General features: G+C 40.3%; 1 protein-coding gene across 1 annotated transcript in view; it reads left to right on the top strand.

Annotated features, from left to right (window-relative positions):
• Positions 1-163: 163 nt before the first annotated feature.
• Positions 164-19,015, top strand: part of LOC139451977 (amidase-like) — a 62,948-nt gene continuing 44,096 nt past the window's right edge. Inside the window, exon 1 of the mRNA XM_071233258.1 lies at positions 164-169. Within this exon, the coding sequence (XP_071089359.1) occupies positions 164-169 (6 nt within the window). The remainder of the gene's footprint in view (positions 170-19,015) is intronic.

The following is a 19,015-nucleotide window of genomic DNA, read 5'->3' as shown; positions in this document are numbered from 1 at the left end:
TCTGACCACAACGTTAACATCATAGTAGTCTGCATCCCTACTAGTGTAGGCCTTGTGTTATGCCAAGTGTACTTCACTGGGGTAAGGTCGATCCATTGGGGACAGTGTGTGACTTTGCTGCAGGTGTATCATCGTGCAAGAAGGTGTGGATGGATGTCGCAAGATGCTGGTTAGTCCGGTACCCACTAACTATTTGCAGGCCAGAGTGAAATAGCTGGACTACTGCTAAGGCCTGGAGCATCATTCACTCCCATTATACTCTTTGCTGCCATACTCCAGTTATTAAGAACTGACAAGGCTTTATAAGGATGTGGACGTATTCTGATGTGGCTGTAGTTAACATGTAGCTACATATTACTTGAACATAATGTCAGAAGCCGGATTAGATAAAATATTTACATGTAGAAAAGTTGGTTGGTTGGTTGGTTGGTTGTTTAACGCCGCACTCAGCAATATTCCAGCTATATGACGGCGGTCTGTAAATAATCGAGTCTGGACCAGACAATCCAGTGATTAATATCATGAGAATCGATCCACGCAATTGGGATCGATGACATGCATCAACCAAGTCAGCGAGCCTGACCACCCGATCCCTTTAGTCGCCTTTTACGACAAGCATAGACACCTTTTACGGCAAGCATGGGTTGCTGAAGACCTATTCTACCCCGGAATCACATGTAGAAAAGACCGCAGTAATCAGAATTTACACATGTGTCGTTTATAACACCTTCTGTTGCTTTGTTGTCATTCTATTTTGTTCAATGGTGCTTAGTATTTGTTCCTCTATATTCAAGATTTATGATTCAGTTTAAAGGAATAATGTTATTGATATAAAACTGTCATATATAATATATAGAGAATACTACACTCATTCTCGTTAGATACCATTTTTACGAAACGAGTGGACTTTCTATGGTATCTGACCGAGCGAAAGCGAGGTCAGATACCATAGAAAGTTCACGAGTTTCGTAAAAATGGTATCTAACGAGAATGAGTGTAGTATTTTATTTATTTCCCACGTTAAATATATATTTATGTGTAAATACATAACAACTTGCGTTCGTTGACAGACCAAACTGAAACCGGTTGCAAAATCTGGTTGCGCATGAATATTGATATATGACCGAATATGGGCATTGTTGACATGTTTATGCATACGCATTAACAACATGCGCCTGCTGATCTGTTTGCAAACAAACCAGCACCAACGCTCAAGATCCTTTTGGAAGAAAGTCTTCAACTTATGGTAATTCAAGCGCCATGTTGTTAGTACGCAGGACACCGATACGAAAATTTGAAATGTCACATTAGCGCCGCGCTTTGAATATCGGACCAACAGTCACACGCATCACACTGCCGGGGTCCCGTCTGTGCAATCAAAATGGTTCGGTTTCCTTGATCTATCAGCTGAATTTATATCATGTCCGTACCATATTGGAAGAGGGAAATCAGACTGTTCGCCAAAGACATTCATGTTAACTGTACCACCCTTTACTGAAGACGTGAAAATCAACAAACTCAAATCTGCTTGCATGTCAGTGACAGCTTCGAACGATCGAAGGGCAAGGTCGCCACCGGAATAAGAAAAGACAACCGCGATCCACTCAGCGTTTTACGCTAGAGATAGGGAATGTTACTGTTCACATTTGGGATGTTTGGGGCCACAAAATCAGAAGTCAGGCACACTTCCACGGAGTTTTCGAATGATTTGTATCGGAACTGTGAACTTTAAGTGATCTGGTCGTGCTGTCGTGTTCGTTCATTCATGAACAACACTTCCCGAAACAGCGCCACAACATACGCTTCAAAGGGGACACCGATGGCACAACCGGATCATCCCAAGTAAGTCTAGATATCTGTCCAGATAGTTTAAACAGACTTCATTTCACAACGCTTATCCTTGTACGTTAAATCAAATTGAAAGTTGCGAAAATGGTCGGGTGCGTCACGCTCAAGGGACGCGCTCGATCGGCAGTCGTACATTGTAAATCGATTTATAGATCTAGCTCGATTATATGTCTGTAGGAGTTCTATGCATAACTTATATAGAATGCAAACCGAATTTGATGCGTGTGACTATCTTGTTTGGTTTAATAAAGTGTTTGTAAATATCTCTCGTTCTCATGAATTTCTTCAGTTCTGCCTTGTAATCGCAAAATGAATGACGTCTCGCGATTTTTTATGAATGAAAAAAGTAGTCCCGGTGTGACAGAGGTCACGGTTATCCAATCAAAACGAATAAAACAAGGTCAACCTTGTACAACACACGTGTGACGTACGGATTTAGTATCTTACCACCTGTATCTTCACCACGTGGGTAATAAAACGGATTATTACTTGCCCGTGAAGAGATCACCCGTTTAATAAACATACAGCTGTATTACACATTGTGTAATACCAAAACGCGTGCTTGTGTACTCTCGGAACACGTTTCACGAACAAATATTGAAAGCTCTCGACATCCCTTGGCTTATTCAAAGACATTGCGTGTGGAGTTGATAGATCACTGAGAGGAGCTTAAGCACACTCGATGACTCCAGCAACCTTGTTGCTAGGGTGACGTCACATGGCATTGTTTGTCTTGCAACAAAATTCCACAAATTACGTCATCGGGTATTGTGACGTTATTGTAAGGTTGGAGGTACAAGGCCCGTTCCACAAGGCGATCGTATTGTAGCGCAACGACAGTCATTAGTCTAAGTTAAAGTATGTGAGTTGCGAATGTCTTAGCCCTACGATAATTTTGTGAATTCTAAAGATGGACCGTTGTATGGTATTAAATTCATACCTTTCAACTTTTGACGTGTTTGAAGTATTATTCTGTTAAACTCAATTGGACTTTGCCGTGGATCGTGTAGGTGTCAGCTAGCCTATTCATACTCAACAGTATAATTCTAAAAACGTTGTAAATGGCAAGTAATAAATAAAATACTAAACTCGCTCCCGTGTAAAACCAATTTTATGAAACTCGTGAATAGTTGTGGTATCTGACTCGCTTTCGCTCGTCAGATACCAGAACTATTCACTCGTTTCATAAAATTAGTATTACACGGGAGCTCGTTTAGTATTCTATATTTTTAACAATATTATACCCAGGAAAACATAGTTTCATAAAAGGGATTGGTGAACAGATCAAATAAATATCTATATAACAGCTCTCTCTTTTGAATACATATATAATATAACGCCAGAGAATAACTAGTGTCAATTATCTGTCGAAAGAGATTCAATTTGGTGTAAAGGCAAAATAGCGGTGATAATAATATCAACTGATCACTGAAAATCAATGATGACACCAGGTTTTGCCTGGAGCATCCGCCATTCACACAGTGTGTGTTGCCTAATACCCAGCACTACTCCTGCCATTCGACAGCGGCATGTAAACAATACCTTTTGACCAGATATTTCAGTGACACGATAGCGTGTTAACAATAAAATGTAAGCCAACAAACTACTGAACCAGTAATATGAAGTTACTGGTAAATAAATGGGAGTTTGAAATCAAATTAAGGAAGTATTTTTACAATATGAAGTAAATAATATACCTTTTTAGTGTATACAGCATACAAAAGTCAATAAGTTCACACTTGAAGAGCATGTGGTACAGAATGTCATGGTACGAGGTAATTCATATCGAATATTTTGTTAGATTCGTATATATTTTACTGAACATTTTCTTTCTAACTTTGCAACACTGAATGCTATTTTTCATGAAAACATAGCTGGTGCTTGTTCACAGCAATATTTCAAAGTCCGAGAGAATTATGTCTATTATTTTCATCTGTTGTAGTTCTTTTTGGTGTATACTATTCGGTGAATAAAGTCTATATTGAAAGTCGAGCAACTTGGTGTTTTTGTGCATTTTCTTTTATCAGTAAACAAATTCCACGGTACTGTGACATATGTCAAATTTTCCTATTTATTGCAAACTGTAAGCTTTCATGCGAGGATCGCTCATCATCCCTGATTCCCTGCCTAGCCCATCTCGGACGCTTGACCACTGTCGCGATATGGCTGAAATACTGCCGATGTGACGTTAAATATTAACTCACTCACTTGACCACTGTCGCCGCTGGGTGAATATATATGCTCGTCAAAATAATCTAGGGAACACTGATATTTTGTAGCAATGTTCATTCGATTCCTTTTAAATTTGGTAAATGGCCTCCTGATCGGCGGCTAACGTACTGATATTGTAGATTACCCTTACTCAAGTGACTTCATGACCAGAACAAAGAATTTCAATCATAGTGGACTCGTCAAAGTTCATTTTGACCAGCACTCATTTTCATGGAAATTTTTGTTGTAATCTCCTCCTCACAGCTGCCGTAAAAATGGCATTTGCTCACTTATTCTCTTGAAGCACGAGCCACAAGGAATTTTTGTGCGAAATTTGGGTTGATAAAGGCAGGTCGCTATGAAACTGCATCACTGTGTTACAACATACCACAACGTCGACACCTCACGATTGAAGAACGAGCAAGAACTATTGGGTGGCTAAATGAGATGTTTCACAGCAGGAAGTTGCTCGAAGGTTAAATGTTAATCCATCCGTCATTTGCAGATTACGTCAGCAATTCCAACAACACAGACAGTACGTGATAGACCAAGGTCAGGACGCCCTCGTGTGACAACAGGAAGAGAAGACCGGTACGTCGTTGTTGAAGCATTGAGGAGACGTGTTAGGGAGAACCACCCTCCACCTCAAGATCTGCGCCAGCTTGCTTAATGGCTGAGTTTGGAGTGGCATGCTATCCCACAGAACACACTACAGACATTAGTGACGTCCATGAGGCGTCGTTGTGTTGCATGTGTGGCTGCTAGGGGCGGACATACTCGTTACTGACTTTTCTCTCATGGCCTGGATTTCCAATTTTGACCTCAGTGACATTATTGCCATCAACACTTTTTATGAAATGTAGTGGAATATTCATGATTCTTTCTTACTGTATACTCGGTCATTATTGAATTTACTACACGTCTTCGTCTTCTGTTCCTTTTTTATTTTAAGTGCAAACATATCACTTCTTTTGAGTAGTATATATTATTGTCACTGACTTTTGCTATCACTACTGTATTTTTGTATTTGATACTGACCACTGCCATCATATTATTTATTGCCATTGAACATTGTACCACCACATTGTACCACCACATTGTACCACCACTCTATTGTGTACTGCCATTGTAATTGCTGTGCAGTAATTTATGCTGACTTGTAAACCAAGTTAACTGAAATAAATTTCTTGATTGTATACCACTTGTTGGTTGTTTGTTGGTTTCACACTAAGTTCTTTTACGTACTTATAACTGGGTTAACATATTTGTTTCAATTTTGGAATCGACAGGTAACAATATTATAACATATTCGGCATTTTATGGAGGTGTTATTCTGCACCTTATTATTTCTCGTATTCTGGATCATAGCATTTGCACCGTTAACAGTGTCTCTCCTGGCTTTATAGTCCTTGCCACTTTGAACAGAATCACGAAATATCGCGATGATTAATTAACTAAGATAGCTGCAAGTGTGCTGATACTTAAACAGTGAAAAGCCATCCCGCTGATAAGGAACATTACTCACAGTAATGACAAAAATATGATGATTGAGTTTTGACCACGTGGTTAGAATCCGGGTAAGAATCGGCAGTCAGGTAACTGCGAAGGGTTATATTTAGCAGTGAACTAGGTAAATAGCGCTTCAAATATCCTATCTGAACGATTGTTTCTTTCAGTTCGCCAAGTGGTTAAAGCGTTAGCTCGTCACACCGAAGACCCGGGTTCGATTCCCGACATGGGTACAATGTGTGAAGCCCATTTCTGGTGTCCCCCGCCGTGATATTGACAAAAGCGGCGTAAAACAATACTCACTCACTCACTTGTCAATTACCTATGTGCGGTGCTATATAAAGACGTTACATTACATAGCACGAATAAGAGTACAGAGTAGTAAATACCCGCGGGTAATCTCATGCAAATACTGTTTGCTGCGTCTTTCATTTTGTTAAACATTTACGGCATTGAAATAATACCATAAGTTAAGTACATTTGTTTGTAAGTACATCATTAATGCTAGAATGCTATTAATATCAATGGTAACAGTTAAAGTATGAAACGCGTTACCTGGAACATTTCATCATACACAATTCGCTCTTTGTATTACCATATGTCTCCGATGCGAATTATGCACGTGTGTCAATCCCTGTTTGCACTGCTTGACAGAAATGCATGCATATCCTACGGCTTATATCCTTTGCATTCGAAAGAGTGCAAACAATGAATGTTTGGAATTAATTGTCATTTATGGTTATTATACATTACAGGATATGTCCAGAGGAAATAAATGACTATTATGCAGATTATCAAACCATTCAAATTCAACTTGTCATTTGACAGACAGGCAACAGTTTATTCAGTAGTTTAGGCATCAAGGCCCCTGGTACAATGCAGATTGCAGATTAACATTGCTCACGCGGTATACATCTTTGATTTAAATCAAGATACACTTTTCTCATTTTAAAGACATGTTTTGAGATTACGGCAGCAGCATGGATCATATCGGGATTTTCGGAGTTTGGCAGATGTATCATTAACTGCGGGCGTTAAGAATACCTTTAACCAAGGGGAGAAATTATACCTTAAATGAGAATACTTTTCACACATAACAAAGACATTGTATTCATCCTCTAGTTCTACGGATAAACAATCTGTACAAATTGAGTTCTTAATATCGCTGCTGTCTTTGAATCTGTACATTAACATAGCTCTGACTTACCATTTATCGTTAAAACAAGTTAAATATCTTTCATTTGGAACCAATGATTTCACTTTGCTGTAATTGGTGAGATAAAGTGATACCGAAATACTCTGATGCCACTGCTGCCAAAATATATCCTTCAGTCTCCGCTCAAATGAACTTAAAAATAAATGTGAATCTTCCACATCCTAAGAAATCCATACATATTAAACGTCACTAACAAATAATACATTTCTCCAATCTGAAACCAATATATTTTTACCATTATCATCAAGTACCTTTAACATTTGGCAAACTTACCACCATATATAAAACATTTATAATATAAAGTGTGAACGTTTCTTCAATTTCAGCATAATACTCAGCATGCAATACAAGAGTACTGGCATAGATTTGCACTATTCCTTTCTGAATAAGTTATAAAGAGGCATGATGGCTTTCCTTGTCTGGACAGCTTATTGTTTACATGCCGTAGACCATGGGAATCTAAAGGAAACTGTAAGACCTAAATATTGATATTAATGAGTACAATCAAAGCGGACGAACCAAGAGACCACTTTCATGTTTCGCAACCATACCACCTTTTCTAAAATCTATAGCATTGGTTATATATTACGATTATCTTGAAGACTCCATTTATAACACTGTAACAAATTTAACTTCTTTACAAGCCAATATTTCTTGTGTTACATATATCCAATGTTGGCAACTATTTTGCAGTTCTAGAGCCAGTTCATTTATGAAAAATATAAACAACATCGGACTTAAAATACAGCCTTGTCGCACGCCGTTGATGCTGTAAAGGAGTCCCTTCATTCATTTATTACCTTACTACATGCACTAACTGACGCATACATGTTCTAAAAATGAACATACAATTTACCATGACATTCCTCTTTAATAAGTAAATACATATTCTTTTCCCATTAACAAAGTCAAAAGCTTTTTAAAAGTCAATAAATACACAATAAAAGCGACCTCTGCTTTTGCACAAATATTTAGAACAAAGAACTTGTAATCAAGCAAAGCATCAAAAGTAGAGAAATTCGGCCGAAACCCTGCTTGAGACTAGGACAGTAAATCATTTACTTCGATCCATATTCTAAATCGTTTTTCTATGATTGACGTGAATATTTTCCCCACAACATTAATTACCTTTTTTCACAAGTTGACCCAGATTCATACAATGAAATAATCACACTGATATTCCATGATTCTGGAAACACACCTATATCTAAAATCATATTAAACAATAATGTGTAAAGGGATCCGATGGAAGTTTATAAAATTCCGGGGGTATCCCACAATTGGATGAAGCCAAATGTACAGTAAGAATAATAAATATCATACAGGTAATGAAACCAGATGTACAGTAAGAATAATAAATATCACACAGGTAATGAAACCAGATGTACAGTAAGAATAATAAATATCACACAGGTAATGAAACCAGATGTACAGTAAGAATAATAAATATCACACAGGTAATGAAACCAGATGTACAGTAAGAATAATAAATATCACACAGGTAATGAAACCAGATGTACAGTAAGAATAATAAATATCACACAGGTAATGAAACCAGATGTACAGTAAGAATAATAAATATCACACAGGTAATGAAACCAGATGTACAGTAAGAATAATAAATATCACACAGGTAATGAAACCAGATGTACAGTAAGAATAATAAATATCACACAGGTAATGAAACCAGATGTACAGTAAGAATAATAAATATCACACAGGTAATGAAACCAGATGTACAGTAAGAATAATAAATATCACACAGGTAATGAAACCAGATGTACAGTAAGAATAATAAATATCACACAGGTAATGAAACCAGATGTACAGTAAGAATAATAAATATCACACAGGTAATGAAACCAGATGTACAGTAAGAATAATAAATATCACACAGGTAATGAAACCAAATGTACAGTAAGAATAATAAATATCACACAGGTAATGAAACCAGATGTACAGTAAGAATAATAAATATCACACAGGTAATGAAACCAGATGTACAGTAAGAATAAGTATCAAACGGATTTAACAGTTGTGACAAGCTGATTGGATACTAATAAAAATGTCTATTGCTTGATTATATCTTCATAGGCAAACAAGATGTAATACACTTGATCTCTGTTGGTCTCGGCGGATTTCTATAGCTTCTGAGAGTTTTCTTTTGGTGAAGTCCTGATGTTTGGTTGAGAGGATTTGGTCTTTGTCAAACTCAATTTGATACCGAGGGAATTTTTGATGGTGGTCTGAGAGGGATGATGTGCTCTCTTCTTTGGTTGTTGCAGTCTTATGTTCTTTGATGCGGGTATCTACTGAGAGGGAGGTTTCAGAAATCGCGAGTCTTGTAATTAATCTTATAGATCACACCTTTCGGGCGTAGCTTGTTTGGAGGGTGGGTTGTGGCCATTAGCTTGGAGGATGGTTCTGTCAACGCGCATGCTGACGGGGAATTAGCTCTTGGGGGAGTAAAGAACAATATCGACATCACTGTCCAGGAACGCTATATGCACAACATGTAAACAATAAACAACAATTGCACAATGAGCGGAATACCTGCTCTGACAACACAAACACAGCGATGAGTGGACCTTCCAGCTCAGGCATACAAGAGGTGAGCGGAGCTCCAGCTCACCTCAGGGCGTTTCCTACGAGCGGCACATCCTGCTCGAGGTCGTCCCTACGCCAGCACTCGGAATACCAAGCCTGACTAACACCCAAGTAACAGTGTAATGGTAGCACATATATAGTAATGAACAACAATGGAAAGACAATGATATTGCTCTGGACATGGGACTTCTGGGGGTGACACAGCTTAGGGGATAAACAATTAAGGCATTAAACGCCTAAAGCGCCTAAAACTTAATGACAATTAAGTTATGGAGACATGGCTACAGGGTAATTTGCCTTTGGAGTCAAATGTACTTCAGACAATGGTAGTCGTAAATCAGTCGCTATGACAGTTCTAAGGGATGGGGAGCCAGTGAAGATGGTATCGATGCCGGCTTGGGCTTCAGTAATTTACTGATTTGATGAGAGGTCTTTCCAATATACCAATCCTTACTCTTACTGTACATCTGGTTTCATTACCAATGTGCTTCATAACCTGTGTGCTGTTTGTTATTCTTACTGTACATTTGGCCTCAACCAATTGTCTGTATGCTACTTACTTATATCAAGTATGCTTATATATGGCTTATATAAGTTGAACGTTTTCTTAATAAAGGGACACAACGTATGAGAAAGATGTTAGTGTTCCAGTGGCTGTAAACGCTTTCAAACAGATGTGCCACTTACTTTCTTATGCATACTGAACACCCCCAATAAAATCTCTCTACTGAAAAAACGCTTTGGGTTGCAAATCAAAACGATGGAACAATTTTTATTAAAAAGCCATAGTTTCAAATACATATTGGTTTTTTTATCAGGCAGAATATATTTACATTTCGTAGCCTCAAAGCTAATGCAACAATACATAAAAAATATGCAATTGTATTAAATGAGACTATGCCTGAACAATTTGGAAGTCTTAACAAGTATGATTGAAAACATTCAAAGACAATTTCTGTGTCTGCTGACCAACATTTTATGATGATCAAATTCCTAAAGAACCCAATTACACAAAAACAAGGTCTCGGAATCCCACAGGACACACGATACAAAGCAAAGATCTAGATCCAGGCTGAGCAAGAGGGCAGACTCTGGGGCATGCTGTCCATCTTAGTGGCATCTGTACCGTATGTACAGGTGGCCACTGTACAGTAGATTGTTGACACTGACAGTTCGGCATACACAGCGCAGTAGATTGTTTTCCCTGACAGTTCGGCATACACAGCGCAGTAGATTGTTGTCACTGACAGTTCGGCATACACGGTACAGTAGATTGTTGTCACTGACAGTTCGGCATACACAGTACAGTAGATTGTTGTCACCGACAGTTCGACATACACGGCACAGTAGATTGTTGTCACTGACAGTTCGGCATACACAGTACAGTAGATTGTTGTCACTGACAGTTCGGCATACACGGTACAGTAGATTGTTGTCACTGACAGTCCGGCATACACTGTACAGTAGATTGTTGTCACTGACAGTCCGGCATACACTGTACAGTAGATTGTCACTGACAGTCCGGCATTCACAGTACAGTAGATTGTTGTCACTGACAGTCCGGCATACACGGTACAGTAGATTGTTGTCACTGACAGTCCGGCATTCACAGTACAGAGGATTGTTGTCACTGACAGTTCGGCATTCACGGTACAGTAGATTGTCACTGACAATTCGGCATATACTGTACAGTAGGTTGTCAATGACAGTTCGGCATACACGGTACAGTAGATTGTTGTCACTGACAGTTCGGCATACACGGTACAGAAGATTGTTGTCATTGACAGTTCGGCATACACGGTACAGTAGATTGTCAATGACAGTTCGACATACACGGCACAGTAGATTGTTGTCACTGACAGTTCGGCATACACAGTACAGTAGATTGTTGTCACTGACAGTTCGGCATACACAGTAGAGTAGATTGTTGTCACTGACAGTTCGGCATTCACAGTACAGTAGATTGTTGTCACTGACAGTCCGGCATACACAGTACAGTAGATTGTTGTCACTGACAGTTCGGCATACACAGTACAGTAGATTGTTTTCCCTGACAGTTCGGCATACACTGTACAGTAGATTGTTGTCACTGACAGTCCGGCATTCACAGTACAGTAGATTGTTTTCCCTGACAGTCCGGCATTCACAGTACAGTAGATTGTTGTCACTGACAGTACGGCATACACGGTACAGTAGATTGTTGTCACTGACAGTTCGGCATTCACAGTACAGAAGATTGTTGTCACTGACAGTTCGGCATTCACAGTACAGTAGATTGTTGTCACTGACAGTTCGGCATTCACGGTACAGTAGATTGTCACTGACAGTTCGGCATAGACGGTACAGTAGGTTGTCAATGACAGTTCGACATACACAGTACAGAAGATTGTTGTCACTGACAGTTCGGCATTCACAGTACAGTAGATTGTTGTCACTGACAGTTCGGCATTAACAGTACAGAAGATTGTTGTCACTGACAGTTCGGCATTCACAGTACAGTAGATTGTTGTCACTGACAGTTCGGCATTCACGGTACAGTAGATTGTTGTCACTGACAGTTCGGCATACACAGTACAGTAGATTGTTGTCACTGACAGTTCGGCATACACAGTACAGTAGATTGTTTTCCCTGACAGTTCGGCATACACAGTACAGTAGATTGTCACTGACAGTTGGGCATACACAGTACAGTAGATTGTTGTCACTGACAGTTCGGCATACACGGTACAGAAGATTGTTGTCATTGACAGTTCGGCATACACGGTACAGTAGATTGTCAATGACAGTTCGACATACACGGCACAGTAGATTGTTGTCACTGACAGTTCGGCATACACAGTACAGTAGATTGTTGTCACTGACAGTTGGGCATACACAGTACAGTAGATTGTTGTCACTGACAGTTCGGCATACACGGTACAGTAGATTGTTGTCACTGACAGTCCGGCATACACAGTACAGTAGATTGTTGTCACTGACAGTTCGACATACACGGTACAGTAGATTGTTTTCCCTGACAGTTCGACATACACTGTACAGTAGATTGTTGTCACTGACAGTCCGGCATTCACAGTACAGTAGATTGTTTTCCCTGACAGTCCGGCATTCACAGTACAGTAGATTGTTGTCACTGACAGTCCGGCATACACGGTACAGTAGATTGTTGTCACTGACAGTCCGGCATTCACAGTACAGAAGATTGTTGTCACTGACAGTTCGGCATTCACAGTACAGTAGATTGTTGTCACTGACAGTTCGGCATTCACGGTACAGTAGATTGTCACTGACAGTTCGGCATAGACGGTACAGTAGGTTGTCAATGACAGTTCGACATACACAGTACAGAAGATTGTTGTCACTGACAGTTCGGCATTCACAGTACAGTAGATTGTTGTCACTGACAGTTCGGCATTCACAGTACAGAAGATTGTTGTCACTGACAGTTCGGCATTCACAGTACAGTAGATTGTTGTCACTGACAGTTCGGCATTCACGGTACAGTAGATTGTTGTCACTGACAGTTCGGCATACACAGTACAGTAGATTGTTGTCACTGACAGTTCGGCATACACAGTACAGTAGATTGTTTTCCCTGACAGTTCGGCATACACAGTACAGTAGATTGTCACTGACAGTTGGGCATACACAGTACAGTAGATTGTTGTCACTGACAGTTCGGCATTCACAGTACAGTAGATTGTTGTCACTGACAGTTCGGCATTCACAGTACAGTAGATTGTTGTCACTGACAGTTCGGCATACACAGTACAGTAGATTGTTTTCCCTGACAGTTCGGCATACACAGTACAGTAGATTGTCACTGACAGTTGGGCATACACAGTACAGTAGATTGTTGTCACTGACAGTTCGGCATTCACGGTACAGTAGATTGTTGTCACTGACAGTTCGGCATTCACAGTACAGAAGATTGTTGTCACTGACAGTTCGGCATACACAGTACAGTAGATTGTCACTGACAGTTCGGCATACACAGTACAGTAGGTTGTCACTGACAGTTTGGCATACACTGTACAGTAGATTGTTGTCACTGACAGTTGTGCATTCACAGTACAGTAGATTGTTGTCACTGACAGTTCGGCATACACAGTACAGTAGATTGTCACTGACAGTTCGGCATACACAGTACAGTAGATTGTCACTGACAGTTCGGCATACACTGTACAGTAGGTTGTCACTGACAGTTGGGCATACACTGTACAGTAGATTGTTGTCACTGACAGTTGTGCATTCACAGTACAGTAGATTGTTGTCACTGACAGTTCGGCATTCACAGTACAGTAGATTGTCACTGACAGTTGGGCATACACTGTACAGTAGGTTGTCACTGACAGTTGGGCATACACTGTACAGTAGATTGTTGTCACTGACAGTTGGGCATACACAGTACAGTAGATTGTTGACACTGACAGTTCGGCATACACAGCGCAGTAGATTGTTTTCCCTGACAGTTCGGCATACACAGCGCAGTAGATTGTTGTCACTGACAGTTCGGCATACACGGTACAGTAGATTGTTGTCACTGACAGTTCGGCATACACAGTACAGTAGATTGTTGTCACTGACAGTTCGACATACACGGCACAGTAGATTGTTGTCACTGACAGTTCGGCATACACAGTACAGTAGATTGTTGTCACTGACAGTTCGGCATACACGGTACAGTAGATTGTTGTCACTGACAGTCCGGCATACACTGTACAGTAGATTGTTGTCACTGACAGTCCGGCATACACTGTACAGTAGATTGTCACTGACAGTCCGGCATTCACAGTACAGTAGATTGTTGTCACTGACAGTCCGGCATACACGGTACAGTAGATTGTTGTCACTGACAGTCCGGCATTCACAGTACAGAGGATTGTTGTCACTGACAGTTCGGCATTCACGGTACAGTAGATTGTCACTGACAGTTCGGCATATACTGTACAGTAGGTTGTCAATGACAGTTCGGCATACACGGTACAGTAGATTGTTGTCACTGACAGTTCGGCATACACGGTACAGAAGATTGTTGTCATTGACAGTTCGGCATACACGGTACAGTAGATTGTCAATGACAGTTCGACATACACGGCACAGTAGATTGTTGTCACTGACAGTTCGGCATACACAGTACAGTAGATTGTTGTCACTGACAGTTCGGCATACACAGTACAGTAGATTGTTGTCACTGACAGTTCGGCATTCACAGTACAGTAGATTGTTGTCACTGACAGTCCGGCATACACAGTACAGTAGATTGTTGTCACTGACAGTTCGGCATACACAGTACAGTAGATTGTTTTCCCTGACAGTTCGGCATACACTGTACAGTAGATTGTTGTCACTGACAGTCCGGCATTCACAGTACAGTAGATTGTTTTCCCTGACAGTCCGGCATTCACAGTACAGTAGATTGTTGTCACTGACAGTCCGGCATACACGGTACAGTAGATTGTTGTCACTGACAGTTCGGCATTCACAGTACAGAAGATTGTTGTCACTGACAGTTCGGCATTCACAGTACAGTAGATTGTTGTCACTGACAGTTCGGCATTCACGGTACAGTAGATTGTCACTGACAGTTCGGCATAGACGGTACAGTAGGTTGTCAATGACAGTTTGACATACACAGTACAGAAGATTGTTGTCACTGACAGTTCGGCATTCACAGTACAGTAGATTGTTGTCACTGACAGTTCGGCATTCACAGTACAGAAGATTGTTGTCACTGACAGTTCGGCATTCACAGTACAGTAGATTGTTGTCACTGACAGCTCGGCATTCACGGTACAGTAGATTGTTGTCACTGACAGTTCGGCATACACAGTACAGTAGATTGTTGTCACTGACAGTTCGGCATACACAGTACAGTAGATTGTTTTCCCTGACAGTTCGGCATACACAGTACAGTAGATTGTCACTGACAGTTGGGCATACACAGTACAGTAGATTGTTGTCACTGACAGTTCGGCATACACGGTACAGAAGATTGTTGTCATTGACAGTTCGGCATACACGGTACAGTAGATTGTCAATGACAGTTCGACATACACGGCACAGTAGATTGTTGTCACTGACAGTTCGGCATACACAGTACAGTAGATTGTTGTCACTGACAGTTGGGCATACACAGTACAGTAGATTGTTGTCACTGACAGTTCGGCATTCACAGTACAGTAGATTGTTGTCACTGACAGTTCGGCATACACGGTACAGTAGATTGTTGTCACTGACAGTCCGGCATACACAGTACAGTAGATTGTTGTCACTGACAGTTCGACATACACGGTACAGTAGATTGTTTTCCCTGACAGTTCGACATACACTGTACAGTAGATTGTTGTCACTGACAGTCCGGCATTCACAGTACAGTAGATTGTTTTCCCTGACAGTCCGGCATTCACAGTACAGTAGATTGTTGTCACTGACAGTCCGGCATACACGGTACAGTAGATTGTTGTCACTGACAGTCCGGCATTCACAGTACAGAAGATTGTTGTCACTGACAGTTCGGCATTCACAGTACAGTAGATTGTTGTCACTGACAGTTCGGCATTCACGGTACAGTAGATTGTCACTGACAGTTCGGCATAGACGGTACAGTAGGTTGTCAATGACAGTTCGACATACACAGTACAGAAGATTGTTGTCACTGACAGTTCGGCATTCACAGTACAGTAGATTGTTGTCACTGACAGTTCGGCATTCACAGTACAGAAGATTGTTGTCACTGACAGTTCGGCATTCTTAGTACAGTAGATTGTTGTCACTGACAGTTCGGCATTCACGGTACAGTAGATTGTTGTCACTGACAGTTCGGCATACACAGTACAGTAGATTGTTGTCACTGACAGTTCGGCATACACAGTACAGTAGATTGTTTTCCCTGACAGTTCGGCATACACAGTACAGTAGATTGTCACTGACAGTTGGGCATACACAGTACAGTAGATTGTTGTCACTGACAGTTCGGCATTCACAGTACAGTAGATTGTTGTCACTGACAGTTCGGCATTCACAGTACAGTAGATTGTTGTCACTGACAGTTCGGCATACACAGTACAGTAGATTGTTTTCCCTGACAGTTCGGCATACACAGTACAGTAGATTGTCACTGACAGTTGGGCATACACAGTACAGTAGATTGTTGTCACTGACAGTTCGGCATTCACGGTACAGTAGATTGTTGTCACTGACAGTTCGGCATTCACAGTACAGAAGATTGTTGTCACTGACAGTTCGGCATACACAGTACAGTAGATTGTCACTGACAGTTCGGCATACACAGTACAGTAGGTTGTCACTGACAGTTCGGCATACACTGTACAGTAGATTGTTGTCACTGACAGTTGTGCATTCACAGTACAGTAGATTGTTGTCACTGACAGTTCGGCATACACAGTACAGTAGATTGTCACTGACAGTTCGGCATACACAGTACAGTAGATTGTCACTGACAGTTCGGCATACACTGTACAGTAGGTTGTCACTGACAGTTGGGCATACACTGTACAGTAGATTGTTGTCACTGACAGTTGTGCATTCACAGTACAGTAGATTGTTGTCACTGACAGTTCGGCATTCACAGTACAGTAGATTGTCACTGACAGTTGGGCATACACTGTACAGTAGGTTGTCACTGACAGTTGGGCATACACTGTACAGTAGATTGTTGTCACTGACAGTTCGGCATACACAGTACAGTAGATTGTTGTCACTGACAGTTCGGCATTCACAGTACAGTAGATTGTCACTGACAGTTGGGCATACACTGTACAGTAGGTTGTCACTGACAGTTCGGCATACACAGTACAGTAGATTGTTGTCACTGACAGTTCGGCATTCACAGTACAGTAGATTGTCACTGACAGTTGGGCATACACTGTACAGTAGGTTGTCACTGACAGTTCGGCATACACAGTACAGTAGATTGTTGTCACTGACAGTTGGGCATACACTGTACAGTACATTGTCACTGACAGTTCGGCATACACAGTACAGTAGATTGTTGTCACTGACAGTTCGGCATACACTGTACAGTAGATTGTTGTCACTGACAGTTCGGCATACACAGTACAGTAGATTGTTGTCACTGACAGTTCGGCATACACTGTACAGTAGATTGTTGTCACTGACAGTTCGGCATACACAGTACAGTAGATTGTCACTGACAGTTGGGCATACACTGTACAGTAGATTGTCACTGACAGTTCGGCATACACAGTACAGTAGATTGTCACTGACAGTTGGGCATACACTGTACAGTAGATTGTCACTGACAGTTCGGCATACACTGTACAGTAGATTGTTGTCACTGACTGTTCGGCATACACTGTACAGTAGATTGTCACTTACAGTTCGGCATATTTGGAATCATTCTTGTCATGTGTGGTTATAAATGTCGATTGCAATAATTATTGATGACAACAGCAAAATATAACCTAATTTATACCAAATGTAAATACAGTATTACTACCAAACGATTGTTGCCTAGGCCATGCACGAACACACGCACGCCCGCTCGCTTCCTCACTCACTCACTCTATAGCTTGTAATAATGTAATATTTGAGGTTGACATGAGTATGCAAAACAAATTGATATTTGGATAAAGATGTAAACTTTTTTGGAATACACTTGTTTCTTAATTGAAGACAGAGTTTACACACAAACATAAAATCATACTTATCTTCTACAACATTAGGGTTACAAGATGTACAGATATTGTTACACTTTGGAAATATACCTTTATAGATAATTAAATCATAATAACCATCTCTGAATTGCGCAAGCGAGACTCAAAGTTTTTATATTGTAACAGATATTAGATATTTTTGAAGTATAAATTGTTATTTGAGGAGAGAATAGGTTTATGAATATTTGCTATTGTGATGGTGATGGTGACATGCGATACAAAATACAACGTTCGTTTGGGATATCTGCAGTCCATAGATATACAAGCAATATTTGAGGAGAGATTTAATAAATTATGTATTAAATGATTTTGAACTATTCGTGCGTTACTGTTCTAAAGATCAAGAGTGGTGAAAAACTTACCAATATCCATTTCCTTATTTATTCCCTAATGGCACCAGTTTACAAATGCACCTCAGTTGACCATGGTGAGGTAAAATGCGTGGAGAAGCCCACAAAGACTGAAGTATCTAATTATGTATGCCAGTCTGGTGGTGCACATGATGCACCGATGGGCATATACTGCAAACAATTCGCTCCAACGCTCAGGTGCATTAATCTACATATGTTCATTGGTTAAATAGTCAACCCGACAAACACCACTGTCAGTGTGGATGATCACAGTAAGTATAAGCCATTTTTGCTTCTGATTTCTGCATCTTGATACATAACGGGGTAAATTGAAGACGAGTTTCATGTTCTTTTTATATGTGAAAAAAATATAAAAAGTTTCTACCTAATTTAGATATTACACACAAAGACAATCAATGATGATCAATTTGTTGAATTCGACCAATGGAGAAGTTATTAAATCTTTAGCAATGTATTTGAAACATGTATTTAGACTCAGGTGAATATATTATACTAAGGTCAAGATCACGATGATTTTTATGTATCTGTTAAATCTGAACTGTACAATGGTCTTGCAT

Source organism: Haliotis cracherodii, unplaced genomic scaffold (genome assembly GCF_022045235.1).
Source record: "Haliotis cracherodii isolate W230 unplaced genomic scaffold, xgHalCrac1.p SCAF_9, whole genome shotgun sequence".
Taxonomy (NCBI): domain Eukaryota; kingdom Metazoa; phylum Mollusca; class Gastropoda; order Lepetellida; family Haliotidae; genus Haliotis; species Haliotis cracherodii.
This window is presented reverse-complemented; position numbering and strand designations above follow the sequence as displayed.